Genomic DNA, 16315 nt, shown 5'->3' with positions numbered 1-16315 from the left:
TTTTATCTTTACAGCTTAAAGTGACATTTAAAGGCTTAGCTAGGTTAATTAGGTTAACTAGGCAGGTTAGGGTAATTAGGCAAGTTATTGTATATCGATGGTTTGTTCTGTAGACTATCAAAAAAAAAATATAGCTTATAGGCTAATAATATTGCCCTTAAATTGGCTTTTAAAAAATTAAGAACTGCTTTTATTCTAGCCGAAATAAAACAAGAAAGACTTTCTCCAGAATAAAAAATATTATCAGACATAATGTGAAAATTTCCTTGCTCTGTTAAACATCATTTAGGAAATATATTTAAAAAAAAGAATCTAACGTAAAATAAAAATAAATCTAAAATAAAAAAATCTAACGGGGGCTAATAATTCTGACTTCAATTGCTGAATAAGTTGGCAGTTCATTACGCTGTGGCGACCCCAGATAAAGATAATAAAGGGACTAAGCCGAAAAGAAAATAAATGAATAATTGTATTATCCTTCAATTTCTAAATATGTTTGGTGACTAAAATGTTATTTCAATAAATATATCTGTTTAATAAATCTGTTTTGTTTAAATGCACCAAAATACATTGCCTATATTCACTGAGAAATTTTCAAAAAGCTATGTACTCAATTATGCTGTGCACTGTATACAATTTTTTTTTTGCTCGTTCAAACTACATATTTAAAATGAGCTGAAACGACACAGTTCTTAATATTTCATTGGGACAACTTAATTTTTTTATGTTCAGTCCACATAAATTTGTTAAAAGTGTTAAGTTACCTTAATTAATTTGTGTTGGGACAACATGAATGAATTGAGTGAAAACCTGCATTTTTTTACAGTGTATATATATATATATATATATATATATATATATATATATATATATATATATATATATATATATATATATATATACATACATACATACATACACACATACATACATACATACACGATTCTCTATTGCATAACTTGAACTTGGAATAGAGGAATTTGACCGACTCTCTCTCTCTCTCTCTCTCTCTCTCTGGACCACGTGACAGTCGTTACTCTCATGCCCCTGTTTCGGTTGCTAGGGGGAGAGAGACGGTCCATGGCAACGCTTTACTCCAACTCCACACAGAGTGAGAGAGAGAGAGAAACGCGAGACGTATTTTATCTCACAACCTTGGATGGAAACACGGAAACCGAGTCGAGCGCTCCTGGAAACTTTACACTGACATCCCAGAGGATTTTAGCCTGCTTTAGGACCTCGCGAACCGGAGCTAGTTTGGCATCATCGGTTCAGTTCACATTGCCGCCGGCCAGGTCACAGCGAGACCGCGATCCACAGACCGGGTGGCCGGAAAAGAGCTGCGTGTGCCGGCACAGAGACGCTTCACAGCGGCGTCAGAACTGAAACTGCTCCGTCAAAGTTTTCGGACTGTAATGTGAGTCCATTACTGCTTTCAAGAAACAGTATACTTTCAAATTAATTAATAAATAACGTGACTAGTATGCAAAGTGTTTACAGCTACTTTACCACTATTAGATTAGATTACACTAGCAAACTGTATTAATCCCTGTGAGGGGAAACTTATTTGCAACCAATACAAATAAATCAAAGATTAAATTACTAGAAAACAAACACCACATCACAGTCCAACAACACTCTATTTGCTACTGCACATTACGAACAAAGTAAATGAGTTTAGCTAGATTACAAAGACAAAATTAAGCTTAATTCCTGTTACAGTTATACTTACTTGTACAACTACTACTATTATTACTATTACTACTACTATTATTACTATTACTACTACTATTATTATTATCATAATTTGTTTTCTAGAATATAATCTTGATAATATAAAGACACTAACACTCAGGATGTCTCCGTGCTGGTCTCGCCGCTGTGTTTGCTGACATTGGTGCTCGTTGTACTGGGACTGAGGGGAAGCCGCCTGTAGTCAGAGCACCATGTGTCGCTGTGCTGGCTCTGTCACTGCCGGGTCAATCCTACTGAGTGAAACTGACACGGGAAGGGGGGGCCTGCCCCACAGACCGCCTCACCCGCTCACCCCGTCCTGAAACACACTCTCCTGATACACACACGGACAAACGCCGGGGCGAGCCGGCCGAGGGCATGGGCAACTCGTCCCGAAAAGAGGCAGAGGATGAAGGAGGAGGAGAGGAAAAGGAGAAAAAGGTTAAAGAGGATGGAAACGAAGAAGAAGAGGAAGAGAAAGAGGAAGAAGAGGAGGTCATTGAAGATGAAGAGCTTCCCCTTGGGGTGGATGACCTCCTGGCGAGTGGAGATCCAGTATTGGATTTGACCTACTACAAATTCCGTCGGATTCCTCGCCAAGTGCTCGATCTGCAGTATCTGGAGAAGCTCTATATGTGTGGGAATCGTCTCCGCGACGTCCCGAAGGGTATCACGCGGCTGCAGGGTTTGCGCACGCTTGCGCTTGACTTTAATAAGCTTGATGACGTTCCTCTCTCAGTGTGCCAGCTGACCAACCTCACCTGTCTTTACCTGGGAAGCAACCGACTGATGAGTCTTCCTCCAGAACTGGGGAATCTACAAAGCTTGCGCTGCCTTTGGGTGGAAAGCAACTTTTTCCAGCGGTTCCCCAAGCAACTGTATGACCTTCCCAATTTGCGCTCTCTACAAATTGGGGACAACCGTCTGCGCACCCTTCCTTCGGATCTATGGCGCATGGAGTCCCTTCGAGGACTTTGGCTTTACGGAAATCGATTTCAGGAGTTTCCGCGAGTGCTCCTCAAGATGGAGCATTTGGAGATTCTGGACATGGATCGCAATCGGATATCAGAGTTCCCGAACTTGCATCATCTTCCAGCATTGCGACTTTTCTCCTACGACCACAACCCTGTGAAGGAGCCTCCACGTGTAGGGGAGGAGGTGTTAATTGTTGGGGAGGGAGCTGAGGAGGTTTTACAGGCTAGAGAAAGAAAGAAAGAGGCGAAAGAACGTGCGGAGAAGGAAGCAGAGGAGGCAGCAGCTGCTGCGGTAGCGGCTGCTAATCCGGTTATTCACGGAATACTCAAGAAACTCCGAATGAACTCCGCCCTCAATTTGGCTGCTGCTAAGGAGAAAGAAATGGAGTCAACCGGGGACGAAGATGGATTACAAAATAATGACGAAGGGGCGGAGTCTGAAAAACAAGGTGTGACATTTGATGATGCAGGGCTTGAGTATGATGAAGGAGGTGGTGGTTTGGAATATGAAAGGGAGGAGTTTGTTTGTGAGGGGGAGGGGTATGAAGGCTATGAGGGGGCGGAGTTAGAGTATGAGAGAGCCGAAATAGACTATGAATACGAAGGGGAGGAGCAGGAACAGCCTTGATACTTGCACCTGTTCCATAGATCATCATCATAATCTACTTATTAAAACAAAAGTTTATACTTAATGTAAACAGAATTGCAGTTTGTTTCAGCGACCAATAGGTTTTTAACAATACAATACAATGACAATACAATTACAAGTTGTTAGTGTTACTGCAAGGGTTGCTGGTTCAATCCCATAGATCAGGGGTCACCAAACTTGTTCCTGGAGGGCCGGTGTCCTGCAGATTTTAGCTCCAACCCTAATCAAACACACCTGAACATGCTAATCAAGGTCTTACTAGGTATTCTTGAAACAAACAAGCAGGTGTGTTGAGGCAAGTTGGGGCTAAACCCTGCAGGGACACCGGCCCTCCAGGACCGTGATTGGTGACCCCTGCCATAGATGAACTGGAGAGTATATATATATATAAAAAAAGAGTATGCAAATCCCTGTAAAGGGCACTTATAGAAGCACTTATAGACTCATGGGGTAACGAAAGTGATTGGAATTTGCTTTAATAAAATCCATTTGCATTAGAAATTAAGTGATTGGAATGTAGGAGAGGTTAAATTTGCACAGAATAGTTCCCGCAATAATCATATACTTTCCCTCATGTTGTTCAAACAAACGTATCACTTTCTCTCCTCTGTGAAACACACAAGTAAACATTTTGTCCATGTTATGAAAGTCAACGGGGTCCAAAATACATTGGTCCACGGAGATTTTCATTCTACAGACAAACAGTCTTTGAAAAACCAAATAATAAAATCATGCAGGTGAATTTATTTATTTTTGGGTGGGAGGGTGAATGATCCCTTTAATGCACAGTACACTTTGCCTCTCAGTTTGGCAGTGTATCTGCAATATGTATACAGTTCAATCACTCAAAACACAATGAATTAACTTTCGCAAGTACAAGCCAGTGTTGCTATTATTAGCTGTTGGGTGGACCATTGCTGAAATCCTCAAACACAGGACTCGCTTTGGTAATTACCGGGTTTGATGATTTTAAAAGTTGTCATTTGTACAAAATCAACTGTGAAGACCTGTGAAACTGCACAATTTTTTCACGCATTATTGTGTGCTGTGTATTTCTGTTTAAGAGCAGGGCTCTGACTTTTTTGTTTGCGAGTGTGTGTGTGTGTAAGTGTGTCTGGAACTTTACCCTGACACGAGTGTACTGTTTATAAGAAACTTGATGCTGCAATTGCAGCGATGTGTGTTGGTGAAACCAAATATTCTCTTATTAAATAACCAATGAGTTTGCCAAACACGTTTCAATGATTCATACCAGACTCTGATATTGGTTTGTGACCGAGGCTAGAATCCTTCAGTGTTTTTTTATATGACATATTCTCAATATTCAAACTATATTTCCAAGTTTCAGCCCTAGGAAAAATCTATGCTTCCACACTAAAATTTCAAAGAGGCATATTAAGTTTCATAATTTAGTGAGTTTCCACTGACATGATTTGAGACAGATGGGAAGAGCTCGCCAAGTAAGCACTAATATTAGTAAAAGTTGTCTTCGGTCTTCTGCTTGATGTGCAACAGTCAGAGAAGAAGGCGTGCGGACAGAAGACAAACATCAGGGAGAGAATAGTAGTGGGTGTGCGCTCCATAAAAGGCCCGAGCAGTTAGTCAATGATGTTTTGGGAGAAAGACTGAGACAGAGAGCAGCGCTTCATGTGTGAATTATGAAGTCCCGGAACAAAGACTGTAACCGATCCAGCAGGTTTGTGGGTTGGGTGATGGAAAAAATTTGAAATAGTGCGTGTAACACTCAATTAACACTGCAAGTGAGCTGTGTGATAATGAAAAACAAATTATATTACCTAAACCAGAATCAAAGAAGGTGTCTCTAGTATATAACGTTCAGACGGCTTCATCAATAATGTTTTTTATTGCTTGGTCTTTTTTGCTGTTCGTTTTTCCCCATAAGGGTTTTTGAAAAAAAGTTTTTGTTAAATTGTAGCCAGCTATGAGGACAATCGTGATTAGTATTTGGGGTACTTCATAACAAGTAACACAAGTTACGTAATAATATTACTGTTCTAAGTAACGATTAAAGTAATTACTTTAAAAAGAAAGAAATTATATTTTACTTACTTTTTATTTGAATTATTTAGCTTTTAAAAAATAAATTGCTTAATTAAGATTAACGTATATGCACACTCACTGAGAGAATGCGCTCCCTGTGGGAACAGACAGAAATGAAGATGGCAGAGCCTTATGTTTCTGCGATGGAAGTTTTCTCATCATTTTGAACACATCGAAGAAAGGGAAAAGGGGATTATAGTCTCAATTACAGTGATTTTACTTGACTAATAAGAGTACAAAAGCTGCAAACACATTGCTTTAAACTTTCATTAACCTGTGTAGCTCTGGGGTCAGAAAGTTCTTAGAAGATAAAATTATCCTAAATGATTATTTTTGGATGTGTTTTTTAAAGTAAATGAAGCTTAAAAAGTGCGTTGTTTATTGCGGAACTTCTCTACATACAAAAAAAAAACTAAAACTGCAAGTTTTGAAAGAGATCAAGCCTCAGCCAGGTAAGATAAAGTAACGTAAATGTAATTTAAAGAGTAACGCAACGCATTAATTACCATAAAAAGTACCAAAGCAATGCAACTAGTTACTTTTTTGGTGAGTAACTTACTATTGTAATGCATTACTTTCAAAAGTATCTTTCCCCAACGCTGATTGTGACATTACAAACTTTAGTTCAAAGCAAAGTAGTATATGAAAACCAGACAAAGGGACAAGTCTGTGTATTTAACAGATTTAAGAGTTCGCCACAGTGGAATGAACCGCCAATTTATCCAGCACATGTTTTACGCAGCGGATGCCCTTCCAGCTACAACCCATCTCTGGGAAACATTCATACACACTCATTCACTATGGACAATTTAGCTTACCCAATTCACCTGTACCGCAAGTCTTTTGGACTGTGGGGGAAACCGGAGCACCCGGAGGAAACCCACGCGAATGCAGGAAGAACATGCAAACTCCACACAGAAACGCCAACTGACCCAGCTGAGGCTCGAACCAGCGACCTTCTTGCTGTGAGGCGACAGCATTATCTACTGCGCCACTGCGTTGCCCCTAACCACAATCTAATATAATTACAAGCCAAAATTTTAAGTGGATCAGAAACATGATCAGGCATGTTTAAAAATCAAATGGAGAAAATTCCTATGTTTCCTATGTAGAAAATAAATGCTATTTTAAGTTGGCCACAACTTGACTCCAACTTCAAAATTATTTATTTATGATTACTGACTAGATTTACACTTATTAGACAATAACCATTAGCCAATGACCTAGAAGTAACCACTAGGAATCATTAGTATTTTTAACTTATTGAAAAATAACCCTCCCTGTAGCGTGGATTATTGTATGGTTGCAGAAATAAATCATTTATCACCAAATAAATATTTGGAAACAGTATTTGGGTACTTTCAAAAATAAACTTCCAGGCAAAATTATTTCAGGATTCTCAAAAGAAGACGAAACTGAAAAACAAAAAACTAAACTGAATTCAAATACTAATGTTAGGGGAATGTTCTTTATTACTGGGGCATTAGATGGTCTGAGGGTAAATAAATTAACTATAAGTTTTCATTTTTTCGATTAACTGTCCATTTAAGCTTTTTGAAAAAAAAAGTATTTACAGAAAGTTTGTCTTTTCTACCCACTATGCTGTAAATTTGTAGTCCCTTAGGCTTAGACCCTTATGGGTCACCACAGCGTAATGAACCGCCAACTATTGCAGCATATATGTTAAGCAGCGGATGCTCTTCCAGCAGCAACCCATTACTGGGAAACAACCACACATTCACACACACTCTCATACACTACAGCCAATTTAGTTTATTCAATATAGCGCATGTGTTTGGACCCGGAGCACACGGAGGAAACCCACACCAACACGGGGAGAACATGCAATCTCCACACAGAAATGCCACCTGACCCAGCTGGGACTGGAACCAGCGACCTTCTTGCTGTGAGGCGACAGCGCTAACCACTGCGCCACCATGCCACCACTGATTATAACTTTTAACATCCCCAAAACCTTTCCAGAAGGTTCTTTTAGTTGGAAAAGATTCTTCAGATTATTGAGCTATTTTTCACTCTTGGACAAAAATTATTCTCTGGGGCTCCTTTTGCAAGTGTATAGGACACTTTTCTGATCATTTGCAGCATGATATATAATTCCTATTCTCATTCAAGTCAAGCATTTTCTAAAAAACACTTGGTTCCAAAATGAAAATGAAGAAATAAATGTTCTGAATTGCAGAGGTCATCTGAGAAATCGTGGAGCTCCAATTTGCATGTTCCTCATTTGTTCATTTTTTCCCTCCGATATCGGTCTTATATTTACCTACTTTCCAATTCCAGTCACATCTGCCAGCTCTTTTATTCTAGTCAAGAAGTGTGTTTTCATTGCCCTTTCCTCCTCCTTCCCCTTTTCTTCCTTCATCCATCATTGTGCTGTTTAAACTCTCTCTCCATCTCCTGTCGCTTCTCATCTCCCCCTGAAAGAGTGTCAAATCCCATCTGTTAAAATATTTACGTAACACTATGAGTCTATCATTACTGCTGCGATGAATTTGAAACAAGTGTTTTGGCGCAACCTATGACAGGAAGTGGAGGAAAGTGTGTCTCTGCCTAGATCCCCAAGCCAGAGTTAACACAACCATCACCAATGCTCAAATCAGCTCAGGTGTCTTTAAAGGAAACGCTCCTCTTTTTTAAGAAATATGTTCATTTTAGATCTCCTCTAGACTTAAACTGTTGAGTTTTACCTTATTTAAATCCATTCAGCCAACCTCCAGGTCTCTCCAGCACTTTTAGCTTAGCTTAGCATAGACTATTGAATCAGATTAGACCATTAGCATCTCCCTCGAAACAAAAAAAAGTTTTGATAATTTTCTTAGATGGCGCGGTGGCGCAGTGGGTAGCACTGTTGCCTAACAGCAAGAAGGTTGCTGGTTCGAGCCACGGCTGGGTCAGTTGGCATTTCTGTGTGGAGTTTGCATGTTCTCCCTGTGTTCGCGTGGGTTTCCTCCGGGTGCTCCAAAAACATGGCTATAGGTGAATTGGGTAAGCTAAAATTGTCCGTAGTGTATGTGTGTGAATGAGTGTGTATGGATGTTTCCCAGTGATGGGTTGCAGCTGGAAGGGCACCCGCTGTTTAAACATCTACTGGATAAGTTGGTGGTTCATTCTGCTGTGGCGACCCCTGATTAATAAAGGGACTAAGCCGAAAAGAAAATGAATGAATGAATAATTTTCTCATTTAATGCTTGACTCTCCTGTAGTCTGTACATTTTGTAAGACTAACATAAAGTTTTAACAATGTAACTACATAAGAATCAAGCTTTAAATAGGAAAATATATTTATTTTTCTTTGTGAGATGCTAATGGTCTAATCTGATTCAAATATCTTTGCTTAGCTAAGCTTAAAAGTGCTCCGGCCTGAATGTGAAATCGGCTGAAACAATTCAAAAACTAACTAGGGGAGTTAATGAGCCTATCTGCTTGTTAAGTGTGACGTCAAAAAGCAGCTTCCAGGTTCAAGCGCTTTATCAAACTGTATGGGGAGGCTCAACAAATGGTAATAATAAACAATTACAAAGCACTGTGATACTTTCGAAAATCACGATCACAATATATATAACCATATCTAACATCCAATGGCCAGAAAGAGAATGCTTTTTTATAAATTGTTAAGATATTGGTAGGACCACACAGAATCTGCGCGCGCAGACTTTTAGCCTATCATTAATTCTGTTTATTTACTTGTGTAAATGTGTGTAAATCTATATTTATTCAGTTTTTAATTTAATTACAGTAATATTATTGACTAATATGAAAATGTTCATCTGATTTATGTACAATGCAGTTTGTACAGTAATATTTTCTGTTTTTTAGTAGAGATATTATATGAGAGACTTGCTTTGTTTACCAAATAAAGTGAATTTAATTGGATTTGCATTTTAAACATTAAATAAAAGTTAAAAAGATATTATTTTTTATTTTATATATTAAGGTTTTAGTTATGATACTCCCAAAAAAATTCCGCGGCAATCCGCAGAAATAGCAAAAAACGTCCGCAGATTCCGTCTGGCCCTAGAAATTGTTGTCTGTGATGCAGCAAGTCCAGAGACTGTTGTGTACACCATGATTTTATATAAAATGTACTTTTTTTAGTGGTCATGAACTAATATTTTCACAATTTAAATGAGTGACGGCTTGGATCCAGAAACAGTATTGCTGGGGTATTCCATACGTCACCACTTAACCAGTGCATTCTCAAAAAAGGTGGAGTGTCCCTTTAACTCGCTTTATGCAACCTACATACAATACAAAAACACATAAAAAACATTATTGTTCATACATGCATATATTGAGCAAGGCAGGGTCGACGCGGTGGCGCAATAGGTAGTGCTGTCACACTCACAGCAAGAAGGTCGCTGGTTCGAGCCTCGGCTGGGTAAGTTGGCGTTTCTGTGTGGAGTTTGCATGTTCTCTCCGCGTTTGCGTGGGTTTCCTCCGGGTGCTCCGGTTTCCCCCACAGTTCAAAGACATGCGGTACAGGTGAATTGGGTAAGCTAAATTGTCTGTAGTGTATGAGTGTGAGTGAGTGTGTATGGAGGTTTCCCAGAGATTGGTTGCAGCTGGAAGGGCATCCGCTGCGTAAAATGCATGCTGGATAAATTGGCGGTTCATTCCGCTGTGGCAACCCCAGATTATTAAAGGGACTAAGCCAATAAGAAAATGAATGAATGAATGAATGAGCAAGGCAAAGAACTCAATCGTTGACAGAATAATGGAATATATTTGCACGTGAAACTTGGCTGTTTTAAAGACACCGTAACACTGTGCACATTCACGTACATGTGATGAGTTGTGTTGACTCTGGCAAGTAGACCTGCCATAACACTCAGCTATGAAGCAATTGATCCAAAAAATGGTTTGATGGCTGCCTGAAGCATTGCTATTCTAAGGTAAAGAGACCCCAAACAGCTTGCCCTCTTGTTAAAATAGTAGTTTGTGCAAAAATGAACATTTCTGTAAATTAACTCACGCTGAGGACATCCAAGATGTAGGAGAATTTTTTTTCTTCAGAAGAAGAACATTCAAGAAGATTTTCAGCTAAAAACAATCCTCAGTGATCCACAGAATACAAGTCCACAGTTACCCGCACTTTAAAAAACAAAAACAGCATACAATCAAAACAAAATGGTGGTTTCATTAACAAGTCTTTATCCCATAGACATGACTGGTCTAAGAAACAGAAATATTTATGACATTGTTTACCTTTAATCCACGGTAACAGCTTTGGGCATACTGATGAAAGTCTGAAGCACAAGATTCTTGTTGCATAATGACGTACAACAATTTTTTTTTAGTATACGGTAAAATATTCGATTAAAGCTATAGCTCACACAAAAAATAAAATTTTTTCATGGCTTGCCCTAAAGAATACTGGAAGCCTGTAGACATTTTTCCTACAATGGATGTCAGTGCCTACCGGCTTCCAACATTCTTCAAAACATCTTCTTTTGTGTTCAATGGAAATGAAAAAATTCCATTTTAAAATCATAAGTCCGTCATAAATCTGTTCACCTAAAAAAAAATGTCTGTCATTCACTCAAAAGAATGTTGGAAACCAATAGACAATGACTTTGACAGTATATTTTTCCCTACTAGGGACATCAGTGTGTGCGTGCTTCCAACATTTTTCAAAACATCTTCTTTTGTGTTCAAAGAAAATAAAATAATGATTCATAAAGGTTTTGAACCACTTGATTATAAGTAAATGTGAACTTCTGGGTAAACTACACATTTTAAGTCTTGACATAAGTCTACAGGCTCTTATTGACAACCCAAAGTCAAATTTTTTAGGTTTTACAACAATAAAAATGCCATTAATGCATCAAATTTCTTACCTATAGCCCCTTTAACAAGTGAATTACTGTAACATAATGCAATGCGTATGTAATTTTCCTAGTTAAAACGCATCTAAAAATATCTGATATCTTATAAGATTTGATTTCTCATCATATGACATCTTTAAAAGCATAAGTCTGCTCTGAGGTTTTGGCGTAGCTAGCTCTGGATCTTCAGACGCCAAGTATCAAGTATCCGCGGAGTGGCTGAGCATTCTGACACAGTCCAGGCCTGAGGAGGGGAACATTGTCTCTGTTCTTAATCATTTAGCGGCTCGCGGCTAGTTTACGTTAACGCCATTCTCCCAAGGTCAGCCGCATAGCAAGCTGTGAACAAGCACTGGACTGCTTTCGACAGTGCTCCAAACTTCATAGCCTTGTTACAGGCGCTCACAGTAACATCTCCGTCACTGCCAGATCTCAGCACAAGTCATCTGGTGGCTGAAATGTAATCCGAGCCATTGTCACTGTGTCAGCACGAGGGGAGGGGACATCATGGCCAAGTGCGTATGATTTCGCTCATAAGTAGGGCATGTTTGCATGGTGCATATGCCAGACGGTCGGGTTTGGTGACTAGAAAACTGCAGATTGAGTATTCGATTATCAGATCTACTTTTAAAAGATTGCTTTGAATGGTTGCTATGGTGTTGCTATGTGGTTGTTACTGCGTTTCTAGGGTGTTGAGTGCAAATCTGAAGCGCACATTAGGCATAAACGATGTGGCAAATATCAAACAGTGTTTAATACCTAAGACTATAGAAGACATGTCACTCGTATTGTTTTCAGTGTTGCCACCATACTGAAAAAACAGCTTAAACCAGCCTAGGCTGGTTGGCTGATTTTAGCTGGTTGACCGGCCTGGTTTTAGAGGGGTTTTGGCCATTTCCAGGCTGGTTTCCAGCCATTTCCAGCCTGGTCTTTGCTGGTCAGGCTGGAAAATGACCAGCTAAAACGAGCTTGACCAGCCTAGCAAGGCTGGGAGCCCAGCCAAAACCAGCTATGTCCAGCTTAAACCAGGCTGGTCAAGCTGGTTTTAGCTGGTCGTTTTTCCAGCCTGACCAGCAAAGACCAGGCTGGAAATGGCTGGAAACCAGCCTGGAAATCGCCAAAACCGCTCTAAAACCAGGCTGGTCAACCAGCTAATATCAGCCAACCAGCCTAGCAACTATTTTCAATGAAAGGCACTAAGCTCTGCCCAGTGTTGCCAGATTGGAAATGTCAAAGTATCCTACCAGAACCTCAAAATTATCGTATTTGGAGAAAAATTATCGTACACGAGTCAAACGGAGCATATACAGCTATTATCTCGACACATAGTGTTTTGACACAACGTGCAAATTACCACAATACGTTAAAAAAACTCTGCATATAGTGAGGTGTAAACTCCACCTCTTAGAAAACTACTGACCCAACCATGGGCACGCGCAGCAGGAGCGTTAACTCGTGAGAGAGAGCCATTCTCCACGTTGATTGGTTGAGAAGAGGTAACATAAGATGAGATAGAAAACGTGCCAAACTCCACCTTCTCCTCACAGACAGTACAGAAAAGATGTAGCTAGATCAATAAGTAAAGAAGCCCAAAGATTACAATGAAATTACTTTTAAATGCCATAAAATTCTGAAATTATCGTACTTTATGGGATTTTTCTCATTATTGATCGTACATCGTACAGAGGTAGAACTTATCATACAAATACGATAATTATCGTATGTCTGGAAACACTGGCTCTGCCCGAAAAGTCGCTAATTGTCGCTGGACTACATCATACGTCAATTTGCATATTACTGACGTCATCACATTCTACCGTTTCTGTTTGTTGGATAATAAAAGAGTATTTATATTTGCACTACGCTTTATGTATGCATGTCAGTTTAACTAAATTTATTGCCGTTTAAATACAGTATATCAGTATGGATGTGTAGTGAATTTGCAGTAATCTATCAGGTGTAAAAAACTCAGAGAAGTTCCCCAAACTCTGTCTAAAATGTGTCTGATTGTGAACAAGAAAAGAATAAATGGTCAAATTAAATTGTTAAAATAAAGGAGAAGCAGATTGGTTTGACTTTACAATGGAAATACCTCACACTCCCGGTGCTAAATCATTTGCTATCGGTACGCAGAGGACTGATCTGCTCTCAGGCTGCATGTGGGAGAGACTGCTGTACCGGGACTGTCAGTGCCCTGAGGCGGGGGAGGGGCTGACGGCATCACCCACAGCTCGTTGTCTGCAGCCAGACCCTTCTTGCTCGTTGATAAGTGTAGAGACGGTACAGTACGGACACATGAGAGTCTATAAAAATCTCCAGTAACACACAAAAAATGTCGCTAGATTAGTTGCTAGTCGCTTTTTTAAAAATTTGTCACTAAGGGGGTCTGAAAAGTCGCTAAATATAGCAACGAAGTCGCTAAGTTGGCAACACTGATTGCTTTGAATGGAGAAAAATGTAACGGTCAATGTGGCGAACGAAGCCCTGCCTTCTAGTACAGGAGCCAATCGTCGATCCCCATATGGTGAATAAAGCCCGCCTTCAATTACAGGAGCCAATCATTGATCGCTATAGGCTGACAATACTCAGGGGGAGGGGCTTGGATCAGACCTGAGTTTTTGCAGATTTTGAGTGATTTCCAACATTTGGAAACTAAACTTATGAGACAGATGATGTTTAGATTTATTGGAGATTCCCTAATATTAAATTCAATCAAAAGCTTGGCAAGTAGTTTTAGAGAATTTGATGTTTCCCTATTCAGACAGAAGTATACTGCCTGAGAGGCGTTTCAAAGATGGCCGCCGAGTGAAATGACTTGTCTTAAAGGGACTTTGTTAATACTTATTTTTAAAGTTTGTGTGAAATCAAAATTTACGATGTTTATTTTTCTAGCACACGCTGTTTTTCCTTAGGTGAATAGTATAAAGGTGCAGTAGGTAATTGTCTTCAGAAACATTTTTGTTGTGCTGCTTGAAAGTCTCTTCACATTCCAATAGTAATAATTAAAGTAAATTATCTAAATGTATTTATATTCTGGGTGAGGAATAAGACGAAAAAATTTTAATCCAAGTAATATTTGTCAGGCCGAACGTTATAAAAATGTAACCCATGTCCACGCAGACAGATCCACTGTTTGCGCCACGCATTCATGTGCACATGAGAGCGTGACAGCAGTAAAAACAAACGCTGAATCAAAACTTTTTAAAATCCGTAATTAATATTGGAGTTACTTTTGCACGCTGGAGGAAGGATGACGACATGGCTGAAGTACTTCTTTGGGACAGGTAATGTTATGTTTTAAACTATTTTAGTCACGCAAAGCTGATGTAGATTTTGTTGTTACAAATGGGTTATATGTACGGAAGGGTAGTTCAGCCTCTAAAATCTTCTGACGAAAGATTGATAAGATTTCATGAGGGGCCTTTTACAGCATCAATAATGTAGATTTTTATTTAGCTTAACAACAAAACACAAGTAAAAAGCACTATTCCGCTTAGCATCCTTTACTGAGCTGAAGTTGGTTTTATATTCACATTGGTTTATTTTTGAACTATGACAACCTGTGATGCGCTCTCTGTATTATTTACCATGCTACTTTGAATATTCGGTCTGAAATAGCATGAAAGTCTGACTTAGTAATAAGTGTATTTCCTGAACCCCGCCAGCCAAGCATAGTCGCATTAGGACAAAGCGCGTGAGAGAGTGAGACCAGCCAGTGCATGCATGAAATATTTTTGCTTGCTACACAACTACACAACGTGCTACATATAATAGTTTTTCGTTGGGAATTTTAGTATTATGAAGTACTATATAGTTTTCTAATTAGCGAATGACATGATCTAGTGGGTTGTCTACTGTCATCTTTGTGGTACGCGTTCGTGATTTCAGGAGGCATGGCTTTGGACAGCAGGTGAGCGACTGTGTTTTCAAAGCTATTATGTTAATGGTTAGCATTTTGGCAGATCACCTACTGTACCTTAAATCCCTGCAAGTTAATTCACTAATTAAAATAGTTTGTTTTGGTAATCTTCAATCAAAGTCTGAGCATTTGCTTCAGCGTTTGGATTGGCGGTCCTTCTGTGTTCATGCAAATTTGATGGCCACAATATTATTAGCCAGGCCCCTCTTACCGTTAGTTTGCTATGTGGGAATGATCCACAAAACTAAAGCCCCGCCCCCTACTCAATATTCAGTATCAGTTACAAGTACATCAACATACTGAAATAAAAGTCTTAGCAACTTCTGGTTCACTCAGACTTTAAGGATTTGCTCAGAGTATTGAAATTGAGCAATAACAATAGTGGCACTTTGCTAAATAGCTAGCGATCGTCAAACCACTTCTATGCAACCACTTTTCAAAGTTAACTTTAAGCACAGGCTAAAAAGACTAGTGTTCCTTCATTCCATCAATCCTTATTCTGTCTTTGTCATAAGGATTATTAAGGATAATGAATGATCTGCCTGTGTGGGAGAGTGAACATTGGCACAGAGATGAGAGAGAAGCTTACACACACACACACACACACACATACACACACCAACCTGAGCAGGCACCATAACTGTGCCCATATGCTAGCCAGCTGAGCTTTCAGTTGGTGCCGCTCCTTTCTCGGCATGGTTAGCGACTTGTGTACATAAGTCGTGCATACATGTGTTGATCTGTTTATGCATTGAAATATGTGACTACTACACAATCTGGTGGCAAGGTTAATGTTATATGATATGTTTAAGCAACAATTCCTGGCCATACATCCATAATTGTGTTGCTAATATGCTTTTAGGCTACTTATTGAGAAAACTATTGCTGAATTTAATTGTCAATGAATTGGAAACCATTGTGTATTCAATGAGTTTTTTTTTTACTACGAGGTGCTATAGTGTTCTACATTTTTTAATTCATTTTGTCAACTTCCAGAAAAAAAAGATTGCTAAAATAATCTCCTTAGCGCTTAAACCTAATACTTAGTGATAAGGGTTTGTTCAGTTGACTAAATATAATTAACAGTTTTAGTGATGCTTAGTTTATACCTCGAATTAATATAGTTTTGAAA

At 39.2% G+C, this 16315-nt stretch overlaps 1 protein-coding gene across 1 annotated transcript; it reads left to right on the top strand.

Moving 5' to 3' along the window:
* Positions 1 to 1077: 1077 nt before the first annotated feature.
* On the top strand, positions 1078 to 4612 carry LOC130219880 (leucine-rich repeat-containing protein 10B). Its single transcript, XM_056452375.1, has one exon. It carries the CDS (start codon positions 2113 to 2115, stop codon positions 3334 to 3336), a length of 1224 nt encoding a protein of 407 aa, XP_056308350.1. The 5' UTR covers positions 1078 to 2112; the 3' UTR covers positions 3337 to 4612.
* The last annotated feature ends 11703 nt before the right edge of the window (positions 4613 to 16315 follow it).

Source organism: Danio aesculapii, chromosome 25, assembly GCF_903798145.1.
Source record: "Danio aesculapii chromosome 25, fDanAes4.1, whole genome shotgun sequence".
NCBI lineage: Eukaryota > Metazoa > Chordata > Actinopteri > Cypriniformes > Danionidae > Danio > Danio aesculapii.
This window is presented reverse-complemented; position numbering and strand designations above follow the sequence as displayed.

Coding starts and splice junctions, on each gene's coding strand:
- LOC130219880 (XM_056452375.1), top strand. CDS start 2,113: ATGGGCAACTCGTCCCGAAAAGAGGCAGAGGATGAAGGAGGAGGAGAG.